The sequence below is a fragment of the Hyla sarda genome, chromosome 10, assembly GCF_029499605.1.
Source record: "Hyla sarda isolate aHylSar1 chromosome 10, aHylSar1.hap1, whole genome shotgun sequence".
Taxonomy (NCBI): Eukaryota; Metazoa; Chordata; class Amphibia; order Anura; family Hylidae; genus Hyla; species Hyla sarda.
Genome location: NC_079198.1, coordinates 4,683,768 through 4,697,951, shown reverse-complemented (window position 1 = coordinate 4,697,951; position 14,184 = coordinate 4,683,768). Strand labels below are relative to the sequence as shown.

The following is a 14,184-nucleotide window of genomic DNA, read 5'->3' as shown; positions in this document are numbered from 1 at the left end:
TTTTTCCTCTCTTGCATTATCGTCTTTCTCTTTGTGTGTTTTTTTTTTTTTTTCCCAGGGAGTTTAACAAGGCGCTGCTCCCTGTGGGACGTACCGGGGTCTTGTTGTCTGAAATATTGCACCTTCTATGCAAACAAATGGTAAGTGCCCCTATCCAGCAACGGAGCAACTAGAAATAAAGCAGCTTTATTAGGCTGCATTCACACCACGTTTTGTTAAATACGGTTCCCGTCTACGGCTGGGAGGAGGGGGGCGGGGCTTAATCGCGGCGCCCGCACTCAGCCGTATTCGGGAACCGTATTTAATGCATGTCAATGAGCCGACCGGAGTGAACCACAGCCTCCGGTCGGCTTCGTTTACTGGCCGTATGCGGTTTCCCGACCGTAGGCAAAAAAAACGCGGTCAACCACGTTTTTGCCTGCGGTCGGGAAACCGCATACGGCCGAAAATGAAGCCGACCGGAGGCTGTGGTTAACTCCGGTCGGCTCATAGAAATGCATTAAATACGGTCCCCGAATACGGCTGAGTGCGGGGGCGCCGCGATTAAGCTCCGCCCCCCCTCCTCCCAGCCGTATACGGGAACCGTATTTAACAAAACGTGGTGTGAACCCAGCCTTAGGCTGCATTCACACCATGTTTTTACAAACAGTTCCCGTCTACGTTTTCAATGTGAAAACCTGTACGGAACTGTATTGAAAACCGTACGTCAGTGGTCCCCAAACTGTGGCCCTCCAGATGTTGCAAAACTACAATTCCCAGCATGCCTGGACAGCCGTTGGCTGTCCAGGCATGCTGGGAGTTGTAGTTTTGCAACATCTGGAGGGCCACAGTTTGGGGACCACTGCCGTACGCATTGATTCTCCATTGAAAACCGTACGCCAAAAGATGCATCCGGTTGTGTCTGTTTTGCGTCTTGTACGGTTTTGTCCGTATTTTTTCCCCCGTGTCCTACCACAGTTTTTGGTCACACGTTGTGATACAGTTTAGTCAAGTTTTTAGGAATCAATTTTTTTTATCAAAAACCTGATACGGGAACTGTATTGCAGAAAACTTTTTACAGCTTTCCGATATTCTTTTACATTCCAAACTCTTAAGCTGTGTTCTTACGTTGGTGCGCTCAGGCCGCGTCCAAACCTCACTGCGCACACACGGCTGCGGCGGGGAAAGTGCATACACAGTAGATTTCCTGCTGCACGGCAGATTTCCCGCAGTGTCAAATACTCAAGGTATGCGCTGTGTGTGTGTCCCTACTCTTAAAGGGGTACTCCACTGCCCCAGCGTCCGGAACATTTTGTTCTGAACGCATGGTGCAGGCTGTGAATGTCATGACGTCATATGAGCACATACCCCCTAGTGACGCCACGCCCCCTCAATGCAAGTTTATGGGAGTGGGTGTGGTGTCCGCCACGCCCCCTCCCATAGACTTGCATTGAGGGGGCGTGGCGTGATGTCACTAGGGGGTGTGTGCAGGACGCCCGTAGCCCGCACCATGCGTTCAGAACAAAATGTTTCGGACGCTGGGGCAGTGGAGTTCCCGTTTAAAGCGCAACTGTCATGAGTTTTTAGCCCCCTGGACTACTGCAATGTTGTGACAGACGTCCATAACGTGAGTGTAACCTTTATGGGTTTTCCGCCTTTTTTTATAACTTATAAAATACATTTATTCAGCAGTCAGGCACAGTCGCCACGCCTATCCTCTCCTTTCAGCGCTGGGATCGCTGTGTAGTAAGACACAGCGCATGCACCCCTCCCTTCCTCTAGTACTGCACCTGCGCAGTGAGCGCATAGGCAGCGAGAGCAAGCGCACGCTCTGTCAATGCAGGGCAGTGGCGCATATCAGGAGGGGTGGATGCGCTCTGTCTTACCACACGACGATCCCAGCGCTGAAAGGAGAGGATAGGCGTGGCGGCGGGGCGTTGTGAACCCCAAGCCATGCCTATCCACCTGTGCCTGACCGCTGGATATATGTATTTTATAAGTTATAAAAGAAGGAGGAAAACCCATAAAGGTTACACTCCCGTTATGGACGTTTGTCACAACATTGTAGTAGTCTGGGGGGCTAAAAACTCATGACAGCGGCGCTTTAAAGGAGATCTGCAGCCCTAGACACTTATCCCCTATCCGTGGGATAGGGGAAAAGTTTCTCATCGCAGGGGGGGTGTTTGGGGGGTCCGAACGCTCCTGATCTCCTGGACGGGGCCCTGGCTCTCCTGTGCAGGAGGTGTGTTGGCCATGGCTAACACGTCCCCGCCTCTCCCACCCCTCCCATCCCCGCCTCTCCCACCCCTCCCATCCCCGCCTCTCCCACCCCTCCCATAGAGCTGTATGGAGGGGGCATGTGGTTGACCTCAGTGAGGTTGACGACGCGCGCATTAGCTGTGCAGAATCGCGGCTAATGCCAGGTCGCCGCGCGGCGGGGGGGGGGGGGGGGGGGGCTGGGAGGATTCCCAGGGGTCGGACCCCTGTGGGGAATAAGTTTCTTAGACTGCCGCACTCCTTTAAGACCTCTTTGCTGTTAGTAAATGGTGATATCATACCAACCGGCTGCCATGCTTGGTATAGGGTAAGTGCGCTAAGTAAGTGACCCGAAAACTCATGGTTTTGTTTCAGAGCCATAAAAAAGTGGCCGCTTTGTGGAGAGAGACGGGATTAAGGTGGAAAGATTTGCTGCCGGAGGGAGAAGACGTACAGAGCTTTGTTAGTGAAAAGGTGAGAATTGCGGCTGTCCATGTGGGTGACATCACTTCGTTCTGCGAAATTAAAGGGGTACTCCGGCCCAAGACATCTTATCCCCTATCCAAAGTATAGTGGATAAGACGTCTGACCGCGGGGGTCCCGCCGGTGGGGACTCCCGCAATCTTGCATTCGGCACCCACCACCTCTTTGAGCTGCACGCCGCGCTGCCAGCTCACAAACTGTGCCGACCACGGGGCCGGAGTATCATGACGTCACGCCCCCGCCCCGTGTGATGTCTGCCCCCTCCCATAGACTTGCATAGCGGGGGCCGGGCATGACATCACGATACTTTGGCCCCGTGGAGTCATGCAAGATTGCGGAGGACCCCCGCGTTCAGACATCCTATCCACTATCCTTTTGGCTAGGGGATAAGATGTCTTGGGGTCAGAGTACCCCTTTAACGTTTGAGCCTCACGGTCACATTGTTATTGTGCAGAACTTGGATTTCACGTTGTCGGACTCCTGTAGTCCATCAGAAAGTCTTTCCAGGAAAGAGCTGACGGCGGAGGAGCTAAACAAGCGGCTAGAGCAGCTCATCATTGAGGAGAACGCCAGCGATGAGCATATATTTGACTGGGTAGAAGTGAGTACAGATCGTAATAGACGAATTGTCGCATTGTTGGGGGGAGTTGTCCTGTGTTTTCTTCCTCACTATATGGTTGTCTTTTTGTTATTCAGGCAAATCTGGATGAGGGTCAGATGAGTTCTCCGGCATTCCTGAGAGCTTTAATGACCGCAGTGTGCAAAGCGGCAATAGTAGGTGAGACTCCTCCCGACTACCCATGTGCCCGCACCTCCAGGCGTACCCCCTGTTCCTTTAGTGACCTGCCTCTATCATCTCTCCGTAGGGGACTGTTCTTCCTGCCGCGTGGACACTACCTTTCTCAAGCAGAAGGTTCCAGTCTTACTAAAGTACATGGACTCCAATGTGGAGAAAGAACTACAAGCACTTTATGCACTGCAAGCATTGATAGTAAAACTTGATCAACCTCCAAGTGAGTATGAGCGTAGCCTGAGATCTGCTGTCAGGGTGTATGAGCGTAGCCTGAGATCTGCTGTCAGGGTGTAAGAGCGCAGCCTGAGATCTGCTGTCAGGGTGTATGAGCGTAGCCCGGGATCTGCTGTCAGGGTGTATGAGCGTAGCCCGGGATCTGCTGTCAGGGTGTATGAGCGTAGCCCGGGATCTGCTGTCAGGGTGTATGAGCGTAGCCCGGGATCTGCTGTCAGGGTGTATGAGCGTAGCCCGGGATCTGCTGTCAGGGTGTATGAGCGTAGCCTGAGATCTGCTGTCAGGGTGTATGAGCGTAGCCTGAGATCTGCTGTCAGGGTGTATGAGCTTAGCCTGAGATCTGCTGTCAGGGTGTATGAGCGTAGCCCGGGATCTGCTGTCGGGGTGTATGAGCGTAGCCCGGGTTCTGCTGTCGGGGTGTATGAGCATAGCCTGAGATCTGCTGTCAGGGTGTATGAGCGCAGCCCGAGATCTGCTGTCAGGGTGTATGAGCGTAGCCCGGGATCTGCTGTCAGGGTGTATGAGCGTAGCCTGAGATCTGCTGTCAGGGTGTATGAGCGTAGCCTGAGATCTGCTGTCAGGGTGTATGAGCTTAGCCTGAGATCTGCTGTCAGGGTGTATGAGCGTAGCCCGGGATCTGCTGTCGGGGTGTATGAGCGTAGCCCGGGATCTGCTGTCGGGGTGTATGAGCATAGCCTGAGATCTGCTGTCAGGGTGTATGAGCGCAGCCCGAGATCTGCTGTCAGGGTGTATGAGCGTAGCCCGGGATCTGCTGTCAGGGTGTATGAGCGTAGCCTGGGATCTGCTGTCAGGGTGTATGAGCGTAGCCTGAGATCTGCTGTCAGGGTGTAAGAGCGCAGCCCGGGATCTGCTGTCAGGGTGTATGAGCGTAGCCCGGGATCTGCTGTCAGGGTGTATGAGCGTAGCCCGGGATCTGCTGTCAGGGTGTATGAGCGTAGCCCGGGATCTGCTGTCAGGGTGTATGAGCGTAGCCCGGGATCTGCTGTCAGGGTGTATGAGCGTAGCCTGAGATCTGCTGTCAGGGTGTATGAGCTTAGCCTGAGATCTGCTGTCAGGGTGTATGAGCGTAGCCTGAGATCTGCTGTCAGGGTGTATGAGCGTAGCCTGAGATCTGCTGTCAGGGTGTATGAGCGCAGCCCGAGATCTGCTGTCAGGGTGTATGAGCGCAGCCCGAGATCTGCTGTCAGGGTGTATGAGCGTAGCCCGGGATCTGCTGTCGGGGTGTATGAGCGTAGGCCCGGGATATGCTGTCAGGGTGTATGAGCGTAGCCTGAGATCTGCTGTCAGGGTGTATGAGCGTAGCCTGAGATCTGCTGTCAGGGTGTATGAGCGCAGCCCGGGATCTGCTGTCAGGGTGTATGAGCGTAGCCTGAGATCTGCTGTCGGGGTGTATGATTGCAGCCCGAGATCTGCTGTCAGGGTGTATGAGCGTAGCCCGGGATCTGCTGTCGGGGTGTATGAGCGTAGGCCCGAGATCTGCTGTCAGGGTGTATGAGCGTAGCCCAAGATCTGCTGTCGGGGTGTATGAGCGTAGCCTGAGATCTGCTGTCAGGGTGTATGAGCGTAGCCCGGGATCTGCTGTCGGGGTGTATGAGCGTAGCCTGAGATCTGCTGACAGGGTGTATGAGCGTAGCCTGAGATCTGCTGTCAGGGTGTATGAGCGTAGCCTGAGATCTGCTGTCAGGGTGTATGAGCGTAGCCCGAGATCTCCTGTCAGGGTGTATGAGCGTAGCCCGGGATCTGCTGTCGGGGTGTATGAGCGTAGCCTGGGATCTGCTGTCAGGGTGTATGAGCGTAGCCTGGGATCTGCTGTCGGGGTGTATGAGCGTAGCCCGGGATCTGCTGTCAGGGTGAATGAGCATAGCCTGAGATCTGCTGTCAGGGTGTATGAGCGCAGCCCGAGATCTGCTGTCAGGGTGTATGAGCGTAGCCCGGGATCTGCTGTCAGGGTGTATGAGCGTAGCCTGGGATCTGCTGTCGGGGTGTATGAGCGTAGCCCGGGATCTGCTGTCAGGGTGAATGAGCATAGCCTGAGATCTGCTGTCAGGGTGTATGAGCGCAGCCCGAGATCTGCTGTCAGGGTGTATGAGCGTAGCCCGGGATCTACTGTCAGGGTGTATGAGCGTAGCCTGGGATCTGCTGTCGGGGTGTATGAGCGTGGCCCGGGATCTGCTGTCGGGGTGTATGAGCATAGCCTGAGATCTGCTGTCAGGGTGTATGAGCGCAGCCCGAGATCTGCTGTCAGGGTGTATGAGCGTAGCCCGGGATCTGCTGTCAGGGTGTATGAGCGTAGCCTGGGATCTGCTGTCAGGGTGTAATGAGCGTAGCCCGGGATCTGCTGTCAGGGTGTATGAGCGTAGCCCGGGATCTGGTGTCAGGGTGTATGAGCGTAGCCTGGGATCTGCTGTCAGGGTGTATGAGCGTAGCCCGAGATCTGCTGTCAGGGTGTATGAGTGGTGTGAACCCGGCCTAAGTTGTGTAGTTCGTACACAACAATGATGAGCGTGAATAGAAATATCAAAATAGGGACCCGTCTGCAACACTTAAGCTTTTTCAGTGAAGCCGTTGAATGGTGAAGGCTTCTATTTGGTAACCACAGGATTCAGGTGGCGCTGACGGACCCAGATCAGACACAGCGGGAACGGTAGAAAAGATTTATTTGACCAATCTCTCAACCATACGGCAGGGCCTAATAAATGTGTTTTGTTGGAAAGGGGTTGTGGGGCTTATATTACAATTGTGATACACAATGATGTTGTCAGTTGTGTTCTTCCATGGGGGGTGGTCTTCAGTTGTGTTCTTCCATGGGGGGTGGTCTTCAGTTGTGTTCTTCCATGGAGGGTGGTCTTTAGTTGTGTTCTTCCATGGAGGGTGGTCTTCAGTTGTGTTCTTCCATGGAGGGTGGTCTTTAGTTGTGTTCTTCCATGGGGGGTGGTCTTCAGTTGTGTTCTTCCATGGGGGGTGGTCTTCAGTTGTGTTCTTCTATGGGGGTGGTCTTCAGTTGTGTTCTTCCATGGGGGGTGGTCTTCAGTTGTGTTCTTCCATGGGGGGTGGTCTTCAGTTGTGTTCTTCCATGGGGGGTGGTCTTCAGTTGTGTTCTTCCATGGGGGGTGGTCTTCAGTTGTGTTCTTCTATGGGGGTGGTCTTCTCAAACAAATATGGTCACAATGCCTGATGTATGGTGGGTGGTCTTCTGGAGAAGTTTCTCTGTTCCGCAAACCCATTCCGACCTATGATGTACAGTTACATCAGGTGGGTAAGTATAGAGCACGGACCGCTGAGATAAGGGGATAATCTGAGACCCTGCACTATCTCCAAAACAGGGCCCCGTCTCTCACTGTGCATGGAGTGATGGGGCGCTCTGTCTATGGGAGTGCTGGAGATACATGAGCGCTGTACTACTGAGACCCCCGGCGATCAGACACTTATCCGCTATACCAGTGTTTCCCAACCAGGGTGCCTCCAGCGGTTGCAAAACTACAACTCCCAGCATGCTGGGAGTTGTAGGTTTGCAACAGCTGGAGGCACCCTGGTTGAGGAAACACTACATTAACCCTTTAAGGACCCAGCCATTTTACACCTCAGGACCCGGCCATTTTTTGCAATTCTGACCACTGTCACTTTAAACATTAATAACTCTGGAATGCTTTTAGTTATCATTCTGATTCCGAGATAGTTTTTTCGTGACATATTCTACTTTAACATAGTGGTAAAATTTTGTGGTATCTTGCATCCTTTCTTGGTGAAAAATCCCAACATTTTATGAAAAATTTGAAAATTTTGCATTTTTTTAACTTTGAAGCTCTCTGCTTGTAAGGAAAATGGATATTCCAAATAATTTTTTTTTTATTCACATATACAATATGTCTATTTTATGTTTGCATCATAAAATTTACGTGTTTTTACTTTTGGAAGTCACCAGAGGGCTTCAAAGTTCAGCAGCAATTTTCCAATTTTTCACAAAATTTCCAAACTCACAATTTTTCATGGACCAGTTCAGGTTTGAAGTGGATTTGAAGGGTCTTCATATTAGAAATACCCCACAAATGACCCCATTATAAAAACTGCACCCCCCAGAGTATTCAAAATGACATTCAGTCCGCGTTTTAACCCTTTAGGTGTTTCACAGGAATAACAGCAAAGTGAAGGAGAAAATTCACAATCTCCATTTTTTACACTCGCATGTTCTTGTAGACCCAATTTTTGAATTTTTACAAGGGGAAAAAGGAGAAAATGTATACTTATATTTGTAGCCCAATTTCTCTCGAGTAAGCACATACCTCATATGTCTATGTAAAGTGTTCGGTGGGCGCAGTAGAGGGCTCAGAAGCGAAGGAGCGACAAGGGGATTTTGGAGAGTACGTTTTTTTGAAATGGTTTTTGGGAGGCATGTTGCATTTAGGAAGCCCCTATGGTGCCAGAACAGCAAAAATCCCCCACATGGCATACCATTTTGGAAACTAGACCCCTTGAGGTACGTAACAAGGAATAAAGTGAGCCTTAATACCCCACAGGGGTTTCACGACTTTTGCATATGTAAAAAAATAAAAATAAAATTTCACTAAAATGTGTGTTTCCCCCCAAATTTCACATTTTTGCAAGGGTTAATAGCAGAAAATACCCCCCAAAATTTGTAACCACATCTCTTCTGATTATGGAGGTACCCCATAAGTTGACCTGAAGTGCACTACGGGCGAACTACAATGCTCAGAAGAGAAGGAGTCATATTTGGCTTTTTGAGAGCAAATTTTGCTCGGGGGGCATGTCGCATTTAGGAAGCCCATATGGTGCCAGGACAGCAAAATAACCCCCACATGGCATACCATTTTGGAAACTAGACCCCTTGAGGAACGTAACAAGGCATAAAATGAGCATTTACCCCCCACTGGTGTCTGTCATATCTGTGGAACAGTGGGCTGTACAACATTTTTAATTTGCACAGCCCACTGTTCCAAAGATCTGTCAGACACCTGTGGGGTGTAAATTCTCACTGCACCTCTCATTACATTCCGTGAGGGGTGCAGTTTCCGAAATGGGGTCACATGTGGGGTTTTGTTTTTTTTGCGTTTGTCAAAACCGCTGTAACAATCAGCCACCCCTGTGCAAATCACCTCAAATGTACATGGCGCACTCTCCCTTCTGGGCCTTGTTGTGCGCCCCCAGAACACTTTACGCCCACATATGGGGTATCTCCGTACTCGGGAGAAATTGTGTTACAAATTTTGTGGCGCTTTTTTCCCTTTTACCTCTTGTCAAAATGAAAAGTATAGGGCAACACCAGCATGTTAGTGTAAAAAGTTTATTTTTTTACACTAACATGCTGGTGTAGACCCCAACTTCACCTTTTCATAAGGGGTGAAAGGAGAAAAAGACCCCCAAGATTTGTTAGTCAATTTCTCCCGAGTACGGCGATACCCCATATGTGGCCCTAAACTGTTGCCATGAAATACGACAGGGCTCCAAAGTGAGAGCGCCATGCCATTTGAGGCCTGAATTAGGGATTTGCATAGGGGTGGACATAGGGGTATTCTACGCCAGCGATTCCCAAACAGGGTGCCTCCAGCTGTTGCATAAACTCCCAGCATGCCTGGACAGTCAACGGCTGTCTGGCAATACTGGGAGTTGTTGTTTTGCAACAGCTGGAGGCTCCATTTTGGAAACCGTGGCGTACCAGGCGTTTTTCATTTTTATTGGGGAGGGGCGGGGGGCTGTGTAGGGGTATGTGTATATGTAGTGTTTTTTACTTTTTATTTTATTTTGTGTTAGTGTAGTGGTGTGTAGTGTTTTTAGGGTACAGTCACACGGGCGGGGGATTACAGCGAGTTTGAGCTACCGCGCAAAATTTGCTGCATCGCAAACTTGCAGCCTGATACTCACTGTAAGCCCCCTGCCCATGTGAGTGTACCCTGTACATTCACAGGGGGGGGGGGGGCCTCCAGCTGTTGCAAAACTACTACTCCCAGCATGCCTGAGAATGTTTGGGAGTTGTGGTTTTGCAACAGCTGGAGGCACACGGGTTGGGAAACACTGAATTAGGAAACAATGTTTCCCAACCAGTGTGCCTCCAGCTGTTGCAAAACCACAACTCCCAAACATTCTCAGGCATGCTGGGAGTAGTAGTTCGGCAACATCTTTAGAGCCAGATGTTGCCGAACTACAACTCCCAGCATGCTTGGAGTTGTAGTTTTGCAACATCTGGAGGACTACAGTTTGCAGACCACTGATACAGTGGTTCCCAATCTGTGCCCTTCCAGATGTTGCAAAACTACAACTCCCAGTATGCCAAAACTGTCCAGGCATGCTGGGAGTTGTAGTTCTGCAACATCTGAAGGGCCAGATGTTACAGAACTACAACTCCCAGCATGCCTGGACAGTAAGGGCATGCTGAGGATGTGTAGTTTTGCAACTTCTGGAAGGGCACAGTGGTCTCCAAACTGTGGACCTCCAGATGTTGCAAAACTGCAACTCCCAGCATGCCCAGACGCCAAGGGCTGTCTGGGCATGCTGGGAGTTGTAGTTTACAGGGTCCTATTACAGCAATGCATGTCGCTTTACGGCGACGTGCATTGCTGTAAAGGGCCCGACCGCGGCTGAAGATCTACTCACCTGTCGCCGCTGCCGCCGTCTTCATCGTCTGGATCCTGGTCTTCAGGGACGAGGTAAGTACCGGGGCCGGTCCCCAGCACTCCCCCGTCCCCCGCCGCGTCCTCCGGTCTTCCTCCCGTCCTCTCCGGACTTTCAGGGGCCGGGCAGGACGGGAGGAAGTAACCGCCCCCCCTCCTGCGATTGGTCGGTTAACTAACCGACAGATCGCAGGGGATCGGAGGAGGTGGCCGGCTTGCCACCTCGCTCCGATACTCCAGCATGGTCCTGGCTGTCTGTGACAGCCGGGATCATGCGAAATTACCGGGCGGTCGGGTCCCAGAGACCCGATCAGCCCGGTATCGCCGCAGATCGCAAGGGCGATTTCCCTTGCGATTTGCGGCGATCGCCGACATGGGGGGCCTACATGGCCCCCCTCGGCGTTTGCCCTGGATGCCTGCTGAAGGATTTCAGCAGGCATCCAGTTCCGATCTCTGCCCGGCGAGCGGCAGAGACCGGAAAACGCCATGACGTATGCATACGTCATGGGTCCTTAAGACCCAGGGTGTGAAGACGTATGCATACGTCATGGGTCCTGAACAGGTTAAGCATTGTGATTTTTCTGTGGGTCCGACTGGTGATCACATGACTCATTTACATTTAATGAACTCCATTGATGCAACAGCTGTCCGGGAATGCTGGGAGGTGTAGTTTTACAACAGCTGGAGGCACCTTGGTTGGGAAACACTGTACTATATTGTAGTCCTAGAGTACCCCTTTAACTATATAAATCCCACATGGCATCTTTTTAACATATCTGGAGTCAGAAAGGGTTTACAGCCTCTGTATTCTTACCCCAGTGTTTTCCCAACAAGGTTGCCTTCAGCTGTTGCAAAACTACAACTCCCAGTATGCCCGGACAGCCAATAGCTGGAGGCACCCTGGTTTGGAAACACTGCCCTATACTGTAGTCCTAGAGTACCCCTTTAACGATATAAATCCCACACGGCATTTATTTAACTTATCAGGAGTCAGAAAGGGGTAACAACCTCTGTATACTTACCCCAGTGTTTCCCAACCAGAGTGGCTCCAGCTGTTGCAAAACTACAACTCCCAGCATGCCCCAACAGGAGGCACCATGGTTTATTTTTTTTAATCAACTGGTGCCAGAAAGTTAAACAGATTTGTAAATTACTTCTATTAAAAAATCTTAATCCTTCCAGTACTTATTAGCTGCTGAATACTACAGAGGAAATTATTTTCTTTTTGGAACACAGAGCTCTCTGCTGACATCATGAGCACAGTGCTCTCTGCTGACACCTCTGTCCATTTTAGGAACTGTCCAGAGCAGCATATGTTTTCTATGCGGATTTTCTCTTACTCCTGGAAAGTTCCTAAAATGGACAGAGGTGTCAGCAGAGAGCTCTGTGTTCATGATGTCAGCAGAGAGCTCTGTGTTCCAAAAAGAAAATAATTTCCTCTGTAGTATTCAGCAGCTAATAAGTACTGGAAGGATTGATTTTTTAATAGAAGTAATTTACAAATCTGTTTAACTTTCTGGAACCAGTTGACTTAAATACAATTTCCACTGGAGTACCCCTTTAAAAGACGAGCTGTATCGGTGTAAGCCGATATGAACCATCTGGTATTTTTTTGCATTGCTGCAGCTGCTGACTCTCTTCTTTTTCTTCCCGGCAGACTTGCTCCGCATGTTCTTCGACTGTCTGTACGACGAGGAGGTCATATCCGAAGACGCCTTCTATAGGTGGGAAAGCAGTAAAGACCCGGTGGAGCAGAATGGAAAAGGTGTAGCACTAAAGTCCGTCACTGCCTTTTTCACGTGGCTGCGAGAGGCGGAGGAGGAGTCCGAGGACAACTAGAAACTTAATCCAATGGCGTTTTACTGACCGTGCTGCCCGTGAGGAGGGGGAGGAGTCACAGCCAGGGTCACTTTCAGCAACTTTATATAAAAAAAAATTTAAGTTTCGCCCTCCCGTTCCTCTCTCTTCGCCAATCAGGGTACAGAACAGTGGATGAAACCAAGTGTGAAGGAGGAGGGGGGTGGAGGAGGAGGGGGGTGAAGGAGGAGGGGGGGGGGGTGAAGGAGGAGGAGGAGGGGGGTTGAAGGAGGGGGGTTGAAGGAGGAGGGGGGTTGAAGGAGGAGGGGGGTGAAGGAGGAGGGGGGTGGAGGAGGAGGGGGGTGGAGGAGGAGGGGGGTGGAGGAGGAGGGGGGTGAAGGAGGAGGGGGGTGGAGGAGGAGGGGGGTGGAGGAGGAGGGGGGTGGAGGAGGAGGGGGGTGGAGGAGGAGGGGGGTGGAGGAGGAAAAAGAGGAGGGGGGTGGAGGAGGAAAAAGAGGAGGGGGGTGAAGGAGGAAAAAGAGGAGGGGGTGAAGGAGGAGGAAAAAGAGGAGGGGGGGTGAAGGAGGAGGAAAAAGAGGAGGGGGGTGAAGGAGGAGGAAAAAGAGGAGGGGGGTGAAGGAGGAGGAAAAAGAGGAGGGGGGTGAAGGAGGAGGAAAAAGAGGAGGGGGGGTGAAGGAGGAGGAAAAAGAGGAGGGGGGAGGAGGAAAAAGAGGAGGGGGGTGAAGGAGGAGGAAAAAGAGGAGGGGGGTGAAGGAGGAGGAAAAAGAGGAGGGGGGGTGAAGGAGGAGGAAAAAGAGGAGGGGGGTGAAGGAGGAGGAAAAAGAGGAGGGGGGTGAAGGAGGAGGAAAAAGAGGAGGGGGGTGAAGGAGGAGGAAAAAGAGGAGGGGGGTGAAGGAGGAGGAAAAAGAGGAGGGGGGGTGAAGGAGGAGGAAAAAGAGGAGGGGGGTGAAGGAGGAGGAAAAAGAGGAGGGGGGTGAAGGAGGAGGAAAAAGAGGAGGGGGGAGGAGGAAAAAGAGGAGGGGGGTGGAGGAAGAGGAGGGGGGTGGAGGAAGAGGAGGGGGGTGGAGGAGAGGAGGGGGGTGGAGGAAGAGGAGGGGGGTGAAGGAGGAGGAAGAGGAGGGGGGGTGAAGGAGGAGGAAGAGGAGGGGGGTGAAGGAGGAGGAAGAGGAGGGGGGGTGAAGGAGGTGGAAGAGGAGGGGGGTGAAGGAGGTGGAAGAGGAGGGTGGTGGTGGAGGAGGGGGAGGGGTGAAGGAGGAGGAGGAGGGGTGGAGGAGCATGGTGGTGAAGGAGGAGGGGGGGTGGAGGAGGAGGGGTGAAGGAGGAGGAGCAGGGTGGTGAAGGAGGAGGGGGGGTGGAGGAGGAGGGGTGAAGGAGGAGGAGCAGGGTGGTGAAGGAGGAGGGGGGGTGGAGGAGGAGGGGTGAAGGAGGAGGAGGGGGTGAAGGAGGAGCTCCCAGTCCAAGCATTGATTTGAATGGTTTTGGGGGAGGTCACCCCCTCCCCGTAGCTTTGTGGGAAGGAGGGCGCAAACCCCACCCCCCACCATCCCCCAACACTGTGTATAGAAGTAAATATTTTTTGTTTTCAATCTTCCCACATCGCGCTTTTTTTTTTTTTTCTTTTATAAAAAAAAAAAACAAATAAGAAAAATAGAGAAGAGACTTAAAGTAATAAAAAAAAACAACAAAACTCAAATCATTTCAAAAGAAAAATGAGAGATAAAATAATTTATTATCCAAGGACTATGCGAGCCGGTGTTCGGCCACGTTACGGGGACCCGGCTCCTTCCTCGCATTGTATCCGGCCTTTTATATTTAAAAGGATCTAATGGTGACGTTTTACGGAAGGTTTTGAGCAGTTGCTGGTTTGGTTGGAAACATATTTTTTGGAGGGCGCCCGGGCCTCTCTTCAGCGCGTCCACGTAACGAGGCGTTTAGGAATTGGGAGACCAGTCCCCGTCAGTTCTAAAGCTTTGGCGC

At 51.7% G+C, this 14,184-nt stretch overlaps 1 protein-coding gene across 5 annotated transcripts in view; it reads left to right on the top strand.

The window, feature by feature from the left end:
• Positions 1 to 12,335, top strand: part of EIF4G3 (eukaryotic translation initiation factor 4 gamma 3) — a 74,500-nt gene extending 62,165 nt beyond the window's left edge. For all 5 annotated transcript variants that reach the window (XM_056543571.1, XM_056543573.1, XM_056543572.1 and 2 more), the window contains 6 exons: positions 59 to 140; positions 2,611 to 2,709; positions 3,173 to 3,319; positions 3,415 to 3,496; positions 3,585 to 3,731; positions 12,047 to 12,335. In XM_056543571.1, the coding sequence (XP_056399546.1) occupies positions 59 to 140; positions 2,611 to 2,709; positions 3,173 to 3,319; positions 3,415 to 3,496; positions 3,585 to 3,731; positions 12,047 to 12,228 (739 nt within the window). In that variant the 3' untranslated portion in view covers positions 12,229 to 12,335. The remainder of the gene's footprint in view (positions 1 to 58; positions 141 to 2,610; positions 2,710 to 3,172; positions 3,320 to 3,414; positions 3,497 to 3,584; positions 3,732 to 12,046) is intronic.
• The last annotated feature ends 1,849 nt before the right edge of the window (positions 12,336 to 14,184 follow it).